Below are 13,329 nucleotides of genomic sequence, written 5' to 3' on the forward strand. Positions count from 1 at the left end.
AAGCGCTGGAATAGAGACCGACTGATCAGGTTGGACATAGTCTCTGTCCCACGTGGGGCTCGGAGTCTTAATCCCCATTTTACAGCCAAGGTAATTGGGGCCCGGAGAAATTAAATGACTTGCCCGAGGTCACACAGCAGACACGCAGGGCAGCTGGGATTTGAACCCAGGTCCTTCTGACTCCCAGGCCCTACCCACTGAGCTATGCCTGTTTTACTTTACTCTTATAGTAGGACAGCAAATCAAATCGCTGCTTCTCACCACAAAAAGGGGACGTGACCTCCATTCTGGAGAAAGGGAGACCAGGACTCGCCAACCCGTGGGCCGCCCAGTGAGGCCCCACAGGCCTGGGCCGGGAGGAGGCCCGAGGACTGGAACCCTGATCGGGGCCGGTAACTCTGCTCCCTAAACCGCCTTTCTTTCCCCACCCTACTGGAGGTTGCACGCCAATCAACATACTAATAATTGGGGGCATTTAAGTGCTTCCTGTGTGCCAAGCACTGGGGCAGATACAAAACAATCAAGTCGGATTCAGTCCCTGTCCCCTATGGGGCTTGGTCTAAGGGAGAGGGAGAACAGGTTACTGAATCCCCATTTTACAGATGAGGAAACCGAAGCCCAGAGAAGGTCTGTCTGTGACTTGCTCAAGGTCACACGGCAGGCAAGCAGCAGAGCCTAGAATAGAACCCAGCTCCCTTGCCCCCCACAACCGTGTTCTGCTCTTCTCCTCCAGCGTGGCTACGCCACAGGTGTTTGAAGACATCCCTCCCCCGGGTCCCCTCCCAGCCAGCCAGGTCCAACTAAACCGACTCTGAAGGAGAGCAGCGCTCCGTCTAGCGTGTGACAGAAGGCCAACTGGTTCAGGGAGGGGCCGGAAGCCGGGCAAGAACGGGGAAGACCTCTCACAGCGTCCCGGACCACAGGTATTCGGGGGACCGCTCGCCGAACGTCCCGCGGTTCTTCTGATGGTCTCTGTAGGCCCGCTGCTCTCGGTAGCTCCGTAACTCACGGTAGCTCCGAACAGCCAGCACTACGCTGGCCCCGTACATTAGAACCAGCAGACAGGCAAAGGCCGCGGCGGCCCCGTCGGTCCCCGAGAGCTGACAGTTCATCCACGTGAGGCCTCTCCTCGCGTACAGCCTCTCTCTCGTTCTGCACGTCTCCGTGGCATTGATGCGCAGGGCTGTGTGGAGATAGATCCCGATGGCCGCAAGGTAACCCGCCCCGGCCAGGAGGCTGAAGACCGCTTCCGTGACCAGCCATTTCTCCGTCAGTCGGGGCAGGCTCTTGGCTCCTCGGACGAGGACCCCCAGAGTGAGGACCCCCACCCCCAGGGCGACGGCCAAGCCGCCGTAAACGAGGGGCGAGCGGAGGACCGTGAACTGTTGATCTAGCTGCCGCACCTGCTCCAGCTCCTTCCCCTCAAAGGGCGGGTAGTAACTGTTGACCCAGCCGCCGCTCCCAAGGCCGGCGCTGAACCCGGCAAGGACGAAGTAGGAGGAGATCACGCACATGAGAACCATCCCATTCAACAGCACCTCCACTATCTGCACCACACCTGGGGAGAAAGAAATCTCAGTACTTAAACATGCAGGTAAATCAAGGCACAGTGCTCCCTGAGCACCAACCGCGCACAGCCCTGAGCAACTGTCAGGTGTAACGACGCTCAGCAGGCTTCTCTGGGGAGTTCAGATTTAATGGGAGAAGTCAAGAGACACAATCAGTCGCAGTGCAGGTGGCAGGAGCCTTGATAGTAAGAGACCTAAGTCTGTAAACATACAATGATCCCACGCAAATTCGATCCCATGCCAATTGTGCACTTGGACAGTCCGGTTCTAGGGAAATGAAGGGGTAGGGGGACAGACAATGTCTCGAATTGCTAAAATCCCCAAACCCAATGGTGGCCAGGCCCCGGGCAAGCTTGCCAAGCTCTATTAAGGTAGCAGGGAAACGCCCACGGTGCCCCATCAACCTAGCCCAGTTAAGGCCCATCGGCTTGCCAGTGGTGTCCGCGGCCCAGCCCACACGCATTCCAAAGAAGCTCTGGAGGAGGTGGACGCAGGCTTGGGCTGGGGCCTTCTCTTTCAATCTGGGTGGTGGTTGCTGAGAATCGCTGCATTCTTTGCGGTTGAAATGTTGGAGACAAAAAGCACTCCACAAAAATTACCAGTCACAGACCCGATTCTTTGTGAGTGGGGGAGGCTTGCTTCTACCTGCCCCGGCCCTTTTCTTACAAAAATCGTTAAGCATTCATGCTCTCTCTCTCCATCCACCTCCTCTGGTTCTTTTGCTTTCTATTGCGCCAGGTGACTGTGAGTATGCCTCTTAAATGGCTGCCAGGAAGGATTTATATGGCCAATAAACTGCTGAGGGAGGAGCAGTTGGTCCTATTTTTAAGCCTTTACGTAATTCCACCTCCTCCAAGAGGTTTTCTCCAATTGATTTTCTCCTCCCCAGATCATGCCCTTCCAATTACCACCTCAGGTACCATTCCAGGCTTACGTTCTCCCAATCCCCACGGCACCCCTGGACTCATCGTCTCGCATACGCTGCTGATTTGGTTAAGCACTTACTCTTACACCTCTATCCATTCTCTTCCTTCTTACTTGATTTAGTCTCTCCCCTCCTAGACTGTAAACTCCTTGAGGGTACGGATCAAGTCTAATTGTCCTGTACTCTCTCCCCCAACGTTTAGTTCAGTGCTCTGCACACAGTAGACAGTCAATATAGACTGTCTTCCTAGCTCAAAGACAAGAGGTTCGGGAACAAGTGAAATCGGAGCTTTGAGGGGATAAGAGGCTTGTGGGATAGTTCTTTGGGCCTAAGAGATTCTACTCTTACCAGCTCACCAAACTCTTAACGCTGCACTCCCACACCTTCATTTCTCCAAGATTAAATCTGGCGTCATTCACGTGGTGTTTTGTTTTTCATCTCTCAGGGCAAAAGTATAGCGTTTGGGGACCATTATTGGATTCTGAGGCTAGCGTAGGTTCCGGACTGGATCTGCTTAAGGCAGCTGTGATTAGAAAGAAGTAAGCAGATAGAAGGATTCCCTTGGGTGTGTAGCTTTCAGCGGACCTCAGAAGGCACCAACTCCAAGTGAGCACCGTTGCCCTCGAGCTCACCGAGAACCCTGAACCCCTGCAGGCAGACTTTCTCCTTTATTAGTCGGTAAGACGGGTCTCTTGGTCCCCAAGTACAGGGGTCTCTAAAGACAGCAAACGACCTTCAACTACAGCAAAGTACACCTCTCTGCACCTTAGTTCAGTCCAGCGTCCCTCAACCGATGATCTTGCCTGTGTCGGCTTCGAGAGCCTGGGGTTCTCACGGAGAGGTGAGACAGAGTGAGAAAGAGCTCCCGGAGACGGTACCCCCGGCCGGAAGACTCTACAAGTCGGGCATTTCCACCGGCTGCTTCTTCTTCTTCATCGCTGTGACTTTTCGGTATCCTCTGATAGCCAAGACGGCGCTGAGGACGAAGGCCACGATGCCTACGGCAGCGAAGAGTCCGGCTCCTATGTCTCCCCCGTGCAAGCTGCAACTGAAGCCACTGTAGCCTTTGCTCTGATAGAGCCGTTCCCGCTCTTTGCACACGGGAGAATCGTAGGCCGCCGAGAGGTAGCGAAAGTAGAAATATAAGGCCGGCACGTAGCCCACGGCGATGAGCCCATCCAGCACCGCTTCCAGCACCAACCACGCCGGGCAGTGCCAGGGCACCCGCAGGACACCCAGCAAAAGCTGGAGGCAGCAGAAAGTCATGATCGCCCCTCCGACGGCCATGGCGACCGTGACCGTGGGCAACTTCAGCTGGTAGAACTGGATGTCCAGCTGTTGGGCTTTCTCCCCATCGGCGCCATGGAAACCACTGTAAGCCCCTCCGTACTGGTAGTAGTAAATGCCCCCTAAGCTGGTGATGCCCGTGTAGCCCCCCGTCGAATTGTAAGACATGGCGCCGCAGGACAGGATCAGCAAATTCAGCAGAACTTCCACCATCTGGCAGCAAGCTGCAAAGATCAAGAAGCGAAGGGCGTGTTATCGTTTTCAGGTGACTGCATTTTGCCCTCGGCTTCTCTTCCGGCTTTCCCGTGCGGCTCACATCCCACGCCCCCTCTCCTTCACCCATCTTCCCCTGGGAACGCCAGGGTAGCCAAAGGTTCATCACGAGCGATCCGTGAGGTGGCGAGGTCGCTGACCACCGACTTCAGAGTAGCCTCAGTGGCTCTGCCGTCTTAAAGAAAAGAAGAAAGGAGCCGTGGAAGAGCAGTGCGGCCCAGAGCCCCACGAGACGTTCTGAGAGCTAGCAGGGGAGGAAGGACTGGGCCAGTCGACTGAAAGCCACAAACCCGGGGCGGAACGGGAGCCCAGGATGCAGTGGGATGACAGGCAGTCTCACTTCGAGGATGGCCGGCCGGCCTGAGGGTTAGCGTTCAGTCAGTCGCCAATCCCGCGGGGGTTACACTGCAGAATAACCAACCCCAGGTGAAGGAAGACTCGCGCTGTAGTGCGTTCCTTGGATTGCTAACAGTTTCTGCTGACACCGCATCGGGTTCTACCCGTACAAACGCTCACCATCTGAAGACTTGTTCCCAAATTCCCCACCAAAGTTCTATCCAAAACGCAAAGCGAGAACGTATGCCATGACATAGGTGTATTTCATCGCTACTTGAGCGAGTCACTTAACCGCTGTCTAATAAATACGGTACTTGTTAAGCGCTTACTTTGTGCCAAGCACTGTTCTAAGCACTGGGGTAGATACAAGTTAATCAGGTTGGACACGGTCCCTGTCCCACACGGGGGTCACGGTCTAAGTAGGAGGGAGGAGGATTTAATCCCCATTTTACAGATGAGGTAACTGAGGTGCTGAGAAGTGATGTGACTTGCCCAAGGTCACACAGCAGATGTGTGGCAGAGTCAGAATTAGAACCCAGGTCCTTTGGCTCCCAGGCCCATGCGCCTTCCACAAGGCCATGCATGCTTCTCCATGAAGCAGAGAAACAGTGTAGCCTAATAACAATAATAATAATGTTGGTATTTGTTAAGCGCTTACTATGTGCAAAGCACTGTTCTAAGCGCTGGGGGGAATACAAGGAGATGAGGTTGTCCCATGTGGGGCTCACAGTCTTAATCCCCATTTTACAGATGAGGGAACTGAGGCACAGAGAAGTGAAGTGACTTGCCCAAGGTCACACAGCATACACATAGGGAAGCCGGAATTCGAGCCCATGACCTCTGACTCCCAAGACCGCGCTCTTCCTACTGAGCCTGGGAGTCAGAGGGACCTGGGTTTGAATTCCAGCTCCGACACGTCTGCTGTGTGACCTTGGGCAAGTCACTTCACTTCTCTGGGCCTCAGTTACTCTGTGGTGAAATGAGAATTAAGAATGTGAGCCCCACTTGGGACCCAGCGCGTGTCCAACCTAGTTTGCTGTATCCAGCCCAGCTCTCGGTAAAGTGCCTTGGCACAGAATAAGCGCTTCAATGCCACAATTATTATTACTGTTATGACTCGGTTTCTTCATTTGTAAAAAGGGGGTTCATTTTACAGATCTGTTCTCTGTCCTCCTTAGACTGTGAGCCCCATGTTGGGCAGGGACTGTGTCCGACCTGATATGTTGCCAACTTGTACTTCCCGAGCGCTTAGTACAGTGCTCTGCACACAGTAAGCGCTCAATAAATACGATTGAATGAATGAATGAATGATTCTCTTGTATCTACCCAGTGCTGCGCTTAGCCATTATTACTGTTTAAGCCTCAGGCAAATTGAATCAGTTTCTCACACCTTAACAATAATAATAATAATGATGGCATTTATTAAGTGCTTACTATGTGCAAAGCAGACCCAGCCAGAAAACTCAGGGACCTCTGTCTCTGCTAGGCCACAACTGCTTTATACTTAAGGAGGATGGGAGGGACTGGGGATGGAGACGGAATCAGGAGTAAAGCAGTGAAATAACCCGAGAAGGGCCGAGACCGAGCCTAGGAGTCAGAGGGCCTGAGTTCTAATCCTGGCTCTGCCGGTTGCCTTCCTTGTCACCTTAGGCAACTCACTTCATTTCTCTGTCATCTCAGTTTCCTCATCTACAAAATGGGAATTCAACATCACTCTCCCTCTCTCCTTTCGACGCTCTGGAGTCAGAGGTCATGGGTTCGAATCCCAACTCCGCCGCATGTCTGCTGTGTGACCTTGGGCAAGCCACTTCACTTCTCTGAGCCACAGTTACCTCATCTGTGAAATGGGGATTAAGACTGTGAGCCCCACGTGGGGCAACTTGATCACCTTGTAACCCCCCCAGCGCTTAGAACAGTGCTTTGCACATAGTAAGCGCTTAACAAATGCCATCATTATTATTATTAATCAGACATAGTCCCTCTCTCAAATGGGGTCCACAATCTACCCCACGCTTAGTATAGCGCTAGTCATATACTAAGCACCTGAACTGTACAAGAGGGATGGAGCCAAGGCCCCGGAGCATAGTCCAGCTGTGACCAACTCAACTCCCCTCCTCCCCAAGGCATGGGTCCCTTCCCACAAGTGGGGTTGGCAGGGGGAGAGGGGGCAAAGCGTTGGGGAAACGGAGGACTGGACCTCCTTCCCCTGATTCCTCAGGATTCCCGAGGAATTCCTCAGGATTCCCCACTCCCGCCAACCCCTTTGGTGCTGTCGAAGCCGGGCTGCCGAAGTGGCCCAGGCAGGGAGGGCCTTGGCCCATCCCGCAGACCACTCCTCTGGACACACCTACCCCCCCACCGCCACCACCAACCCCCTCAGCTGCCCCAAGGGAGTTCTGCCCTTGCTAAGCCAAACTCAAACTGGCATGGTGCCCCCAAAGCCTGGGCACAGGACGAGGAGTGCACAGCAGCTGATCAAGAGCCTCATTCTCAGGCTTCTCCTCGGTGGCAAGGGGTCACCTGCTCATCTTAACATAGAAGATCCTGCTACAGTCCTGAAGGACAAGCCTGAACATTCATTCAATCGTATTTATTGAGTGTTTACTGTGTGCAGAGCACTGTACTAAGCACTTACACCTACATAGATGGAACTTTCCAGCCCCCAGAGGGTGGCTGTCCACAGGGACCTGGCCTTTCCCTCTTCTGAGGCCTCCCAAGACCAGGGGACGTCCTTGTATCAGATTCCCTGCTCTGTGGACAGTGACCACACCTCTCTATTAGACCGATAAGTCCTGGGGTATTCGCTCTGTCGAGATAGACTGATAGAGCCCCGGCACATCTGTGTAGGATCCCTAAAGGAATATCAAGACATCACCATACAGGTCTGAGTTCTCGTGGCTCAGTGGAAAGAGCCCGGGCTTTGGAGTCAGAGGTCATCGGTTCAAATCCCGGCTCCGCCACTTGTCAGCTGTGTGACTTTGGGCAAGTCACTTAACTTCTCTGTGCCTCAGTTCCCTCATCTGTAAAATGGGGATTAAGACTGTGAGCCCCACATGGGACAACCTGATCACCTTGTAAACTCCCCAGCGCTTAGAACAGTGCTTTGCACATAGTAAGCACTTAATAAATGCCATTATTATTATCATTATTATTATTATTATTATTATTATTACTATCTCTTACCTGGTCCCAGGAAGCGGGTAGGACACAGGCAGCAATGGGAACCTAGAAAAGCAGCGTGGCTCAGTGGAAAGAGCCTGGGCTTTGGAGTCAGAGATCATGGGTTCAAACCCCGGCTCTGCCACTTGTCAGCTGTGGGACTCTGGGCAAGTCACTTCACTTCTCTGGGCCTCAGTTCCCTCATCTGTAAAATGGGGATTAAGACTGTGAGCCCCCCATGGGGACAACCTGATTACCTTGTAACCTCCCCAGTGCTTAGAACAGTGCTTTGCACATAGTAAGCGCTTAATAAATGCCATCATATTATTATTATTATTACCGGCTCCTGCCACTCCAGCCAAGACAGCAGGCCGCTGCACCTCCAGGGGTCAAGGGAAACCCCGCCTCCAAATCCTAGCAGCTTAAAACCCTTTAAGACCGGCATCCCATGGGGCTGTAGGCGGGTATGATGCTGCACTGCAGGGCCTAATGGGAAGAGCCCGTGCCTGGGAATCAGAGGGCCTGGGTTCTAATCCCGGCTCTGCCACTTGCCCGCTGGGCGACCTGGGACGAGTCATTTCCCTTCTCTGTGCCTCAGGTACCTCACCTGGAAAATGGGGATTCGATACATGCCCTCCCTCCTCCCCAGACTGTGAACCCCATGTGGGACACGGATTGGGTCCAACCTGATAATCTCGTATCTACCCCAGAGCTGAGTACAGTGCTTGGCCCAGAGTAGGCGCTTAACAAATTCATTCATTCAGTCAGTCATATTTATTGAGCGCTTACTGTGTGCAGAGCACTGGAGTAAGCGCTTGGGAAGTACAAATCGGAAACAGATAGAGACGGTCCCTATTCAACAGTGGGCTCACAGTCTAGAAGGCCTCCAAATAACAGGCGGTGATATTCAGTCAGTCAGTCATTCAGTCATATTTATTGAGTGCTTACTGTGTGCAGAGCACTGGACTAAGCGCTTGGGAAATACAAATCAGAAACAGATAGAGCTACGGTCCCTATTCAACAACGGGCTTGCAGTCTAGAAGGCCTCCAAATAACAGGCGGTGATATTCAGTCAGTCAGTCATTCAGTCATATTTATAGAGTGCTTACTGTGTGCAGAGCACTGGACTAAGCGCTTGGGAAGTACAAATCGGAAGCAGATAGAGACGGTCACTATTCAACAACGGGCTCACAGTCCAGAAGGCCTCCAAATAACAGGCGGTCATATTCAGTCAGTCAGTCAGGCAGTCATATTTATTGAGTGCTTACTGTGTGCAGAGCACTGGACTAAGCACTTGGGAAGTATAAATCGGAAACAGATAGAGATGGTCCCTATTCAACAACGGGCTCACAGTCTAGAAGGCCTCCAAATAACAGGTGGTGATATTCAGTCAGTCAGTCAGTCATATTTATTGAGTGCTTACTGTGTGCAGAGCACTGGACTAAGCACTTGGGAAGTATAAATCGGAAACAGATAGAGATGGTCCCTATTCAACAACGGGCTCACAGTCTAGAAGGCCTCCACATAACAGGCGGTGACACTAAGCAAGGCATTCTTTTCTCATGTCCTCACTGAGGCCCGCTTCTCCCTAAGGTCCCTGCCTTCCCTGATCCATCCCCATTGTGTGCCATAAAGCTGTAAAATGAGTCACAGCTTCAAAGGAAGATCCGAGCCCCTGCAGGTATACAAGCTCCCTAGTTATGACTTCTGCCCTAAATCACCAAGTCCCTGCTTGGGTAGCCTCCAGTCCTCACCACTCCCTCGGCTCAAGGCTACGGGGCAGTTGGCGCACCTGTGCCTGGCAACTGGGTCACGAAAGAAGGAAGGGGCAGAGGGCAAGGATACAAACCTTCCCTTTGTCCTGCAAACTGCTCCTTGTGGGGCGGGGGAGTCAGTTGATCCTAAGCCCATAATGGATCCCAGTGGTTCTAGGTCCTTCGTTCTTCCTGCTCAAGAGGCAGGGGCGGTCCCCACCTGGCTGGCCCCTGAACCAGGCACAAACCACCGGGCAGGGCACACGCGGCAGACGCTCACCCTGTTAAACCTGATTTTCCACCCGGGAGGCCTTGCTGGGCTAGAACTAGGTGTGGATCCTGGTTTCTGAACCTCCTGGTCAGGGGCAGGAGATCGGGGGTCCAGCCTGCATGTCTACTCCCTCCGTCACCCCCTGTTTGCCCCGCTGAGCCCCAGTGGTCTCGGCTAGCTTAGCTGGGCTTCCCGGGAGCCCCAGCAACTCCGGACGGGCATCCGATGCAGCTGACGGGATCGGCGGGCAGTTCTGCCCCGGGTGGCCAAGTCCGGCCATTTTCAGAAAGAGAAGCGTTAAGTTGGGCTAGGCTCTCCAGCTGCACCTGGCCCTTCCCCAAGAGCCCAAACTTGGTAGGAAGCGTGAAAATGAGGCTGTCGAAAAGGCCGGCCGGTCCCAATCCGGACTCCCAGGACCACAATTGAGACCACAGAAAAATAATCAGTTGTAGTTTCTCACCTCTCCCTGTGCAAAGGTATCTGCATTTGTGGCAACTGAGCAGTCCCTCTGCCTCAGATTCGTAATACTCCTCCTCCAGGCCATAGTACTCCACCTCCTCCGGGCTGGGATGGGGACTTGAGGGAAGATATCTGGCCTCAGGGAGGCCGCTGGAACCAAACACACACACAAGGCAGTTAAGAGAGGAAGGCAGGAGGCCAGAGACTCAGTAGATGCTGACTTGGTCTGGTTTTTTGTTTCCTTTTCATATCGGTTAAGCGCTTACTATTATTATTATCCTGCCCCTGGACTGGATTGCCCTCCCTCCTCATATCCCCCAGACAATGACTCTCTCCGGTCTTCAAATCTTTATAAAAGATTCATCTCCTCCAAGAGGCCTTCCCTGATTAAGGCCTCCTTTCCTTTTCTGCCACTCCCTTCTGCATCACCGGGACTTGCTCCCTTTATTCATTCCCCCCTCCCTCCAGTCCCACAACGTTTATGCCCGTATCTGTAAATGAGAAGCGGCATGGCTCAGCGGAAAGAGCCCGGGCTTTGGAGTCAGAGGTCATGAGTTCAAATCCCCGGCTCCGCCAATTGTCAGCTGTGTGACTTTGGGCAAGTCACTTCACTTCTCTGGGCCTCAGTGACCTCATCTGTAAAATGGGGGTGAAGACTGTGAGCCCCCACCGTGGGACAACCTGATCACCTTGTAACCTCCCCAGCGCCTAGAACGGTGCTTTGCACATAGTAAGCACTTAATAAATGCCATTATCATTATTATTATTATCTGTAATGTCTTGATGTCTTTCACCGCCTCTAGACTGTAATCGTTGTGGGCAGGGAACGTGCAGCCTGGCTTAATGGAAAGAGCCCGGGCTTGGGAGTCAGAGGTCTTGGGTTCTAATCCCAGCTCCGTCGTTTATCAGCTGTGTGACCTTGGGCAAGTCACTTAACTTCTCTGCGCCTCAGTTCCCTCATCTGCAAAATGGGGGTGAAGACTGTGAGCCCCACATGGGACAACCTGATTACCTTGTACATACCCCAGCGCTTAGAACAGTGCTTGGCACATAGTAAGCGCTTAACAAATACCAACATTATTATTATTATTATTATTATTATTACTATGTGCCAGGTACTGTACTAAGAGGTGGGGGAGATACAAGTTAAACAGTTTGGACCCAGCCCATGTCTCAGATTTTACAGGTGGAGTAGCCTCAAAGAAGTGAAATGATTTGCCCAAGGTCACCCAGCAGACCCGATTTGCTGTATCCACCCCAGCTCTTAGTACAGTGCCTGGCACATAGTAAGCGCTTAACGAATACCGCAATTGTTATTATTACACGTGGCGGAGGCAGAATTTGAACTCAGATCATCTGATTCCCAGTCCTGTGCTCTATCTATTAGGCCATACTACTGGGTAGTTGTAACTCAGGGGCTAACCTGCTCCCTCATATTCTTCTTCAACACCAGCCAAGCGGAGGTAGGCTGGCCAAGAAAGAGTTAAACTTAAAAGGGGAGCAAGGCTGGCCCACAGGACAACAGGTTAATTAGGCGGCCCACCGGGTGAAAGAATTTAAATGTGAAAAGGGGGCCAGCTCGGGGGTTTAGAAGTGGCAGGGGACCCAGCAGGAGACCCAGATGGAGGTAATTCTACCCCACTTCACTTCCCCCATTTATTCCTTCACTCAATCGTATTTATTGAGCGCTTACTGTGTGCAAAGCACTGTACTAAGCGCTTGGAAAGTACAATTCCCCCACCAACAAGCCCCGCAGCCTCCCCAGCTGAAGGGGAGACACATGGGGCAGGGAAGAGTAGATAGTTCATTTATTCATTCAATCGTATTTATTGAGCACTTACTGTGTGCAGAGCACTGTACTAAGCGCTTGGGAAGTACAAGTTGGCAACATATAGAGACGGTCCCTACCCAACAGTGGGCTCACATCTAGAAGACTGGTGGGGGAAATTCAGGTTTCCAGAAAACATCTCATTCGAAGAGAGACAGTGGAAAGCACACTAGAGAAGCACTGTGGCTCAGTGGAAAGCGCACGGCCTAGGGAGTCAGAGGTCATGGGTTTGCTCTGCCAATTGTCAGCTGTGTGACTTTGGGCAAGTCACCCAACTTCTCTGTGCCTCAGTTACCTCATCTGTAAAATGGGGATTAAGACTGTGAGCCCCACGTGGGACAACCTGATCACTATATATCCTCCCCAGCGCTTAGAACAGTGCTTTGCACATAGTAAGTACTTAACAAATGCCATCATCATAATTATTATTATTATATTATGACTGAGGTTGAGAGCTTCTGGGGTGGGGAGGATGATTGGAGGTGGTGTTGACTGAGATGGGGAAGTTTAGGGAGGAGTGAGTTTAGGGGGAAGATGAGGAGTTCTCTTTTGGATATCTTGTGACTAAGGTGCCAGTGGGTTATAATAATAATAATGGCATTTGTTAAGTGCTTACTATGGGCAAAGCACTGTTCTAAGCGCTGGGGGGGGGAATATAAGGTGATCAGGTTATCCCACGTGGGGCTCACAGTCTTAATCCCCATTTTATAGATGAGGTCACTGAGGCACAGTGAGTGATTTGCCCAAAGTCACACAGCATGCTGCTTCTCTGTTCTGAGGCAATCAAATCCTATGGGAGGGAGTGCACACCATTGGCTATTAGCTCATTTCTGTGTGCACTTTGTATTTTCTCAGTTAATTTAGAAAGCAAGGTTAACATTTTCTTCCCCATTACTACCAGATTTGAAATAATGGTTCTGAACAACCTCAGCATCCGGCTAAACCTACAGGACTCCCTTTGGATTCCGGTACTTATTTTGACCTCTCAGGGTCACACCTGGAGAGTTTCCAGTACTCTACCAGTCCGGGCTACGTGAGGGAGAGTCAAGCAGAGGCCTACCCATTCCATTCCTAGCTTGGCCAGTGGCTAGCGAGTGGAAGGCAACCTGCTACAAGTCAAAACTCACCTGAGCCGGGCAGCACTGGCAGGGAAGAGAGTCGAGGGCGGAGACTCGGGTTTACTGCGCGGAAAGAGGGAACGGTAAGCCACTTCCATATTTTTACCAAGGAAACTCTATGGATGCACTACCGGAACGATTGCAGGTGGAGAACGGAGCGTTCTGGGAGAGATGCGTCCGCGGTGTCGCTATCGGTCGGAAACGACTCCCTTCAAGGCCCTACTGAGAGCTCACCTCCTCCAGGAGGCCTTCCCAGACTGAGCCCCCTCCTTCCTCTCCCCCTCGTCCCCCTCTCCACCCCCCCGTCTTACCTCCTTCCCTTCCCCACAGCACCTGTATATATGTATATAT

At 52.3% G+C, this 13,329-nt stretch overlaps 1 protein-coding gene and 1 non-coding gene across 2 annotated transcripts; one reads left to right on the plus strand and one right to left on the minus strand.

Annotated features, from left to right (window-relative positions):
• Nucleotides 1–625: 625 nt before the first annotated feature.
• On the minus strand, nt 626–2,923 carry MARVELD3 (MARVEL domain containing 3). The gene is made up of 2 exons (XM_038754885.1): nt 2,842–2,923; nt 626–1,558 (listed from the first exon to the last, which is right to left on the minus strand). The coding sequence occupies exon 2, from the start codon at nt 1,521–1,523 to the stop codon at nt 903–905; it is 621 nt and encodes a 206-aa protein (XP_038610813.1). The 5' UTR covers nt 1,524–1,558; nt 2,842–2,923; the 3' UTR covers nt 626–902.
• Nucleotides 2,924–12,839: 9,916 nt separating this feature from the next.
• Nucleotides 12,840–12,977, plus strand: LOC119935243. The gene has a single exon (XR_005453131.1). It is a non-coding gene; the product is annotated as a small nucleolar RNA SNORA7 (small nucleolar RNA).
• Nucleotides 12,978–13,329: the final 352 nt, after the last annotated feature.

This window comes from Tachyglossus aculeatus, chromosome 11 (assembly GCF_015852505.1).
Source record: "Tachyglossus aculeatus isolate mTacAcu1 chromosome 11, mTacAcu1.pri, whole genome shotgun sequence".
In the NCBI taxonomy this organism is placed as follows: domain Eukaryota; kingdom Metazoa; phylum Chordata; class Mammalia; order Monotremata; family Tachyglossidae; genus Tachyglossus; species Tachyglossus aculeatus.

What these genes read in the sequence shown, in the direction of transcription:
- MARVELD3 (XM_038754885.1), bottom strand. Translation starts at nt 1,523, where the DNA reads ATGGTTCTCATGTGCGTGATCTCCTCCTACTTCGTCCTTGCCGGGTTC.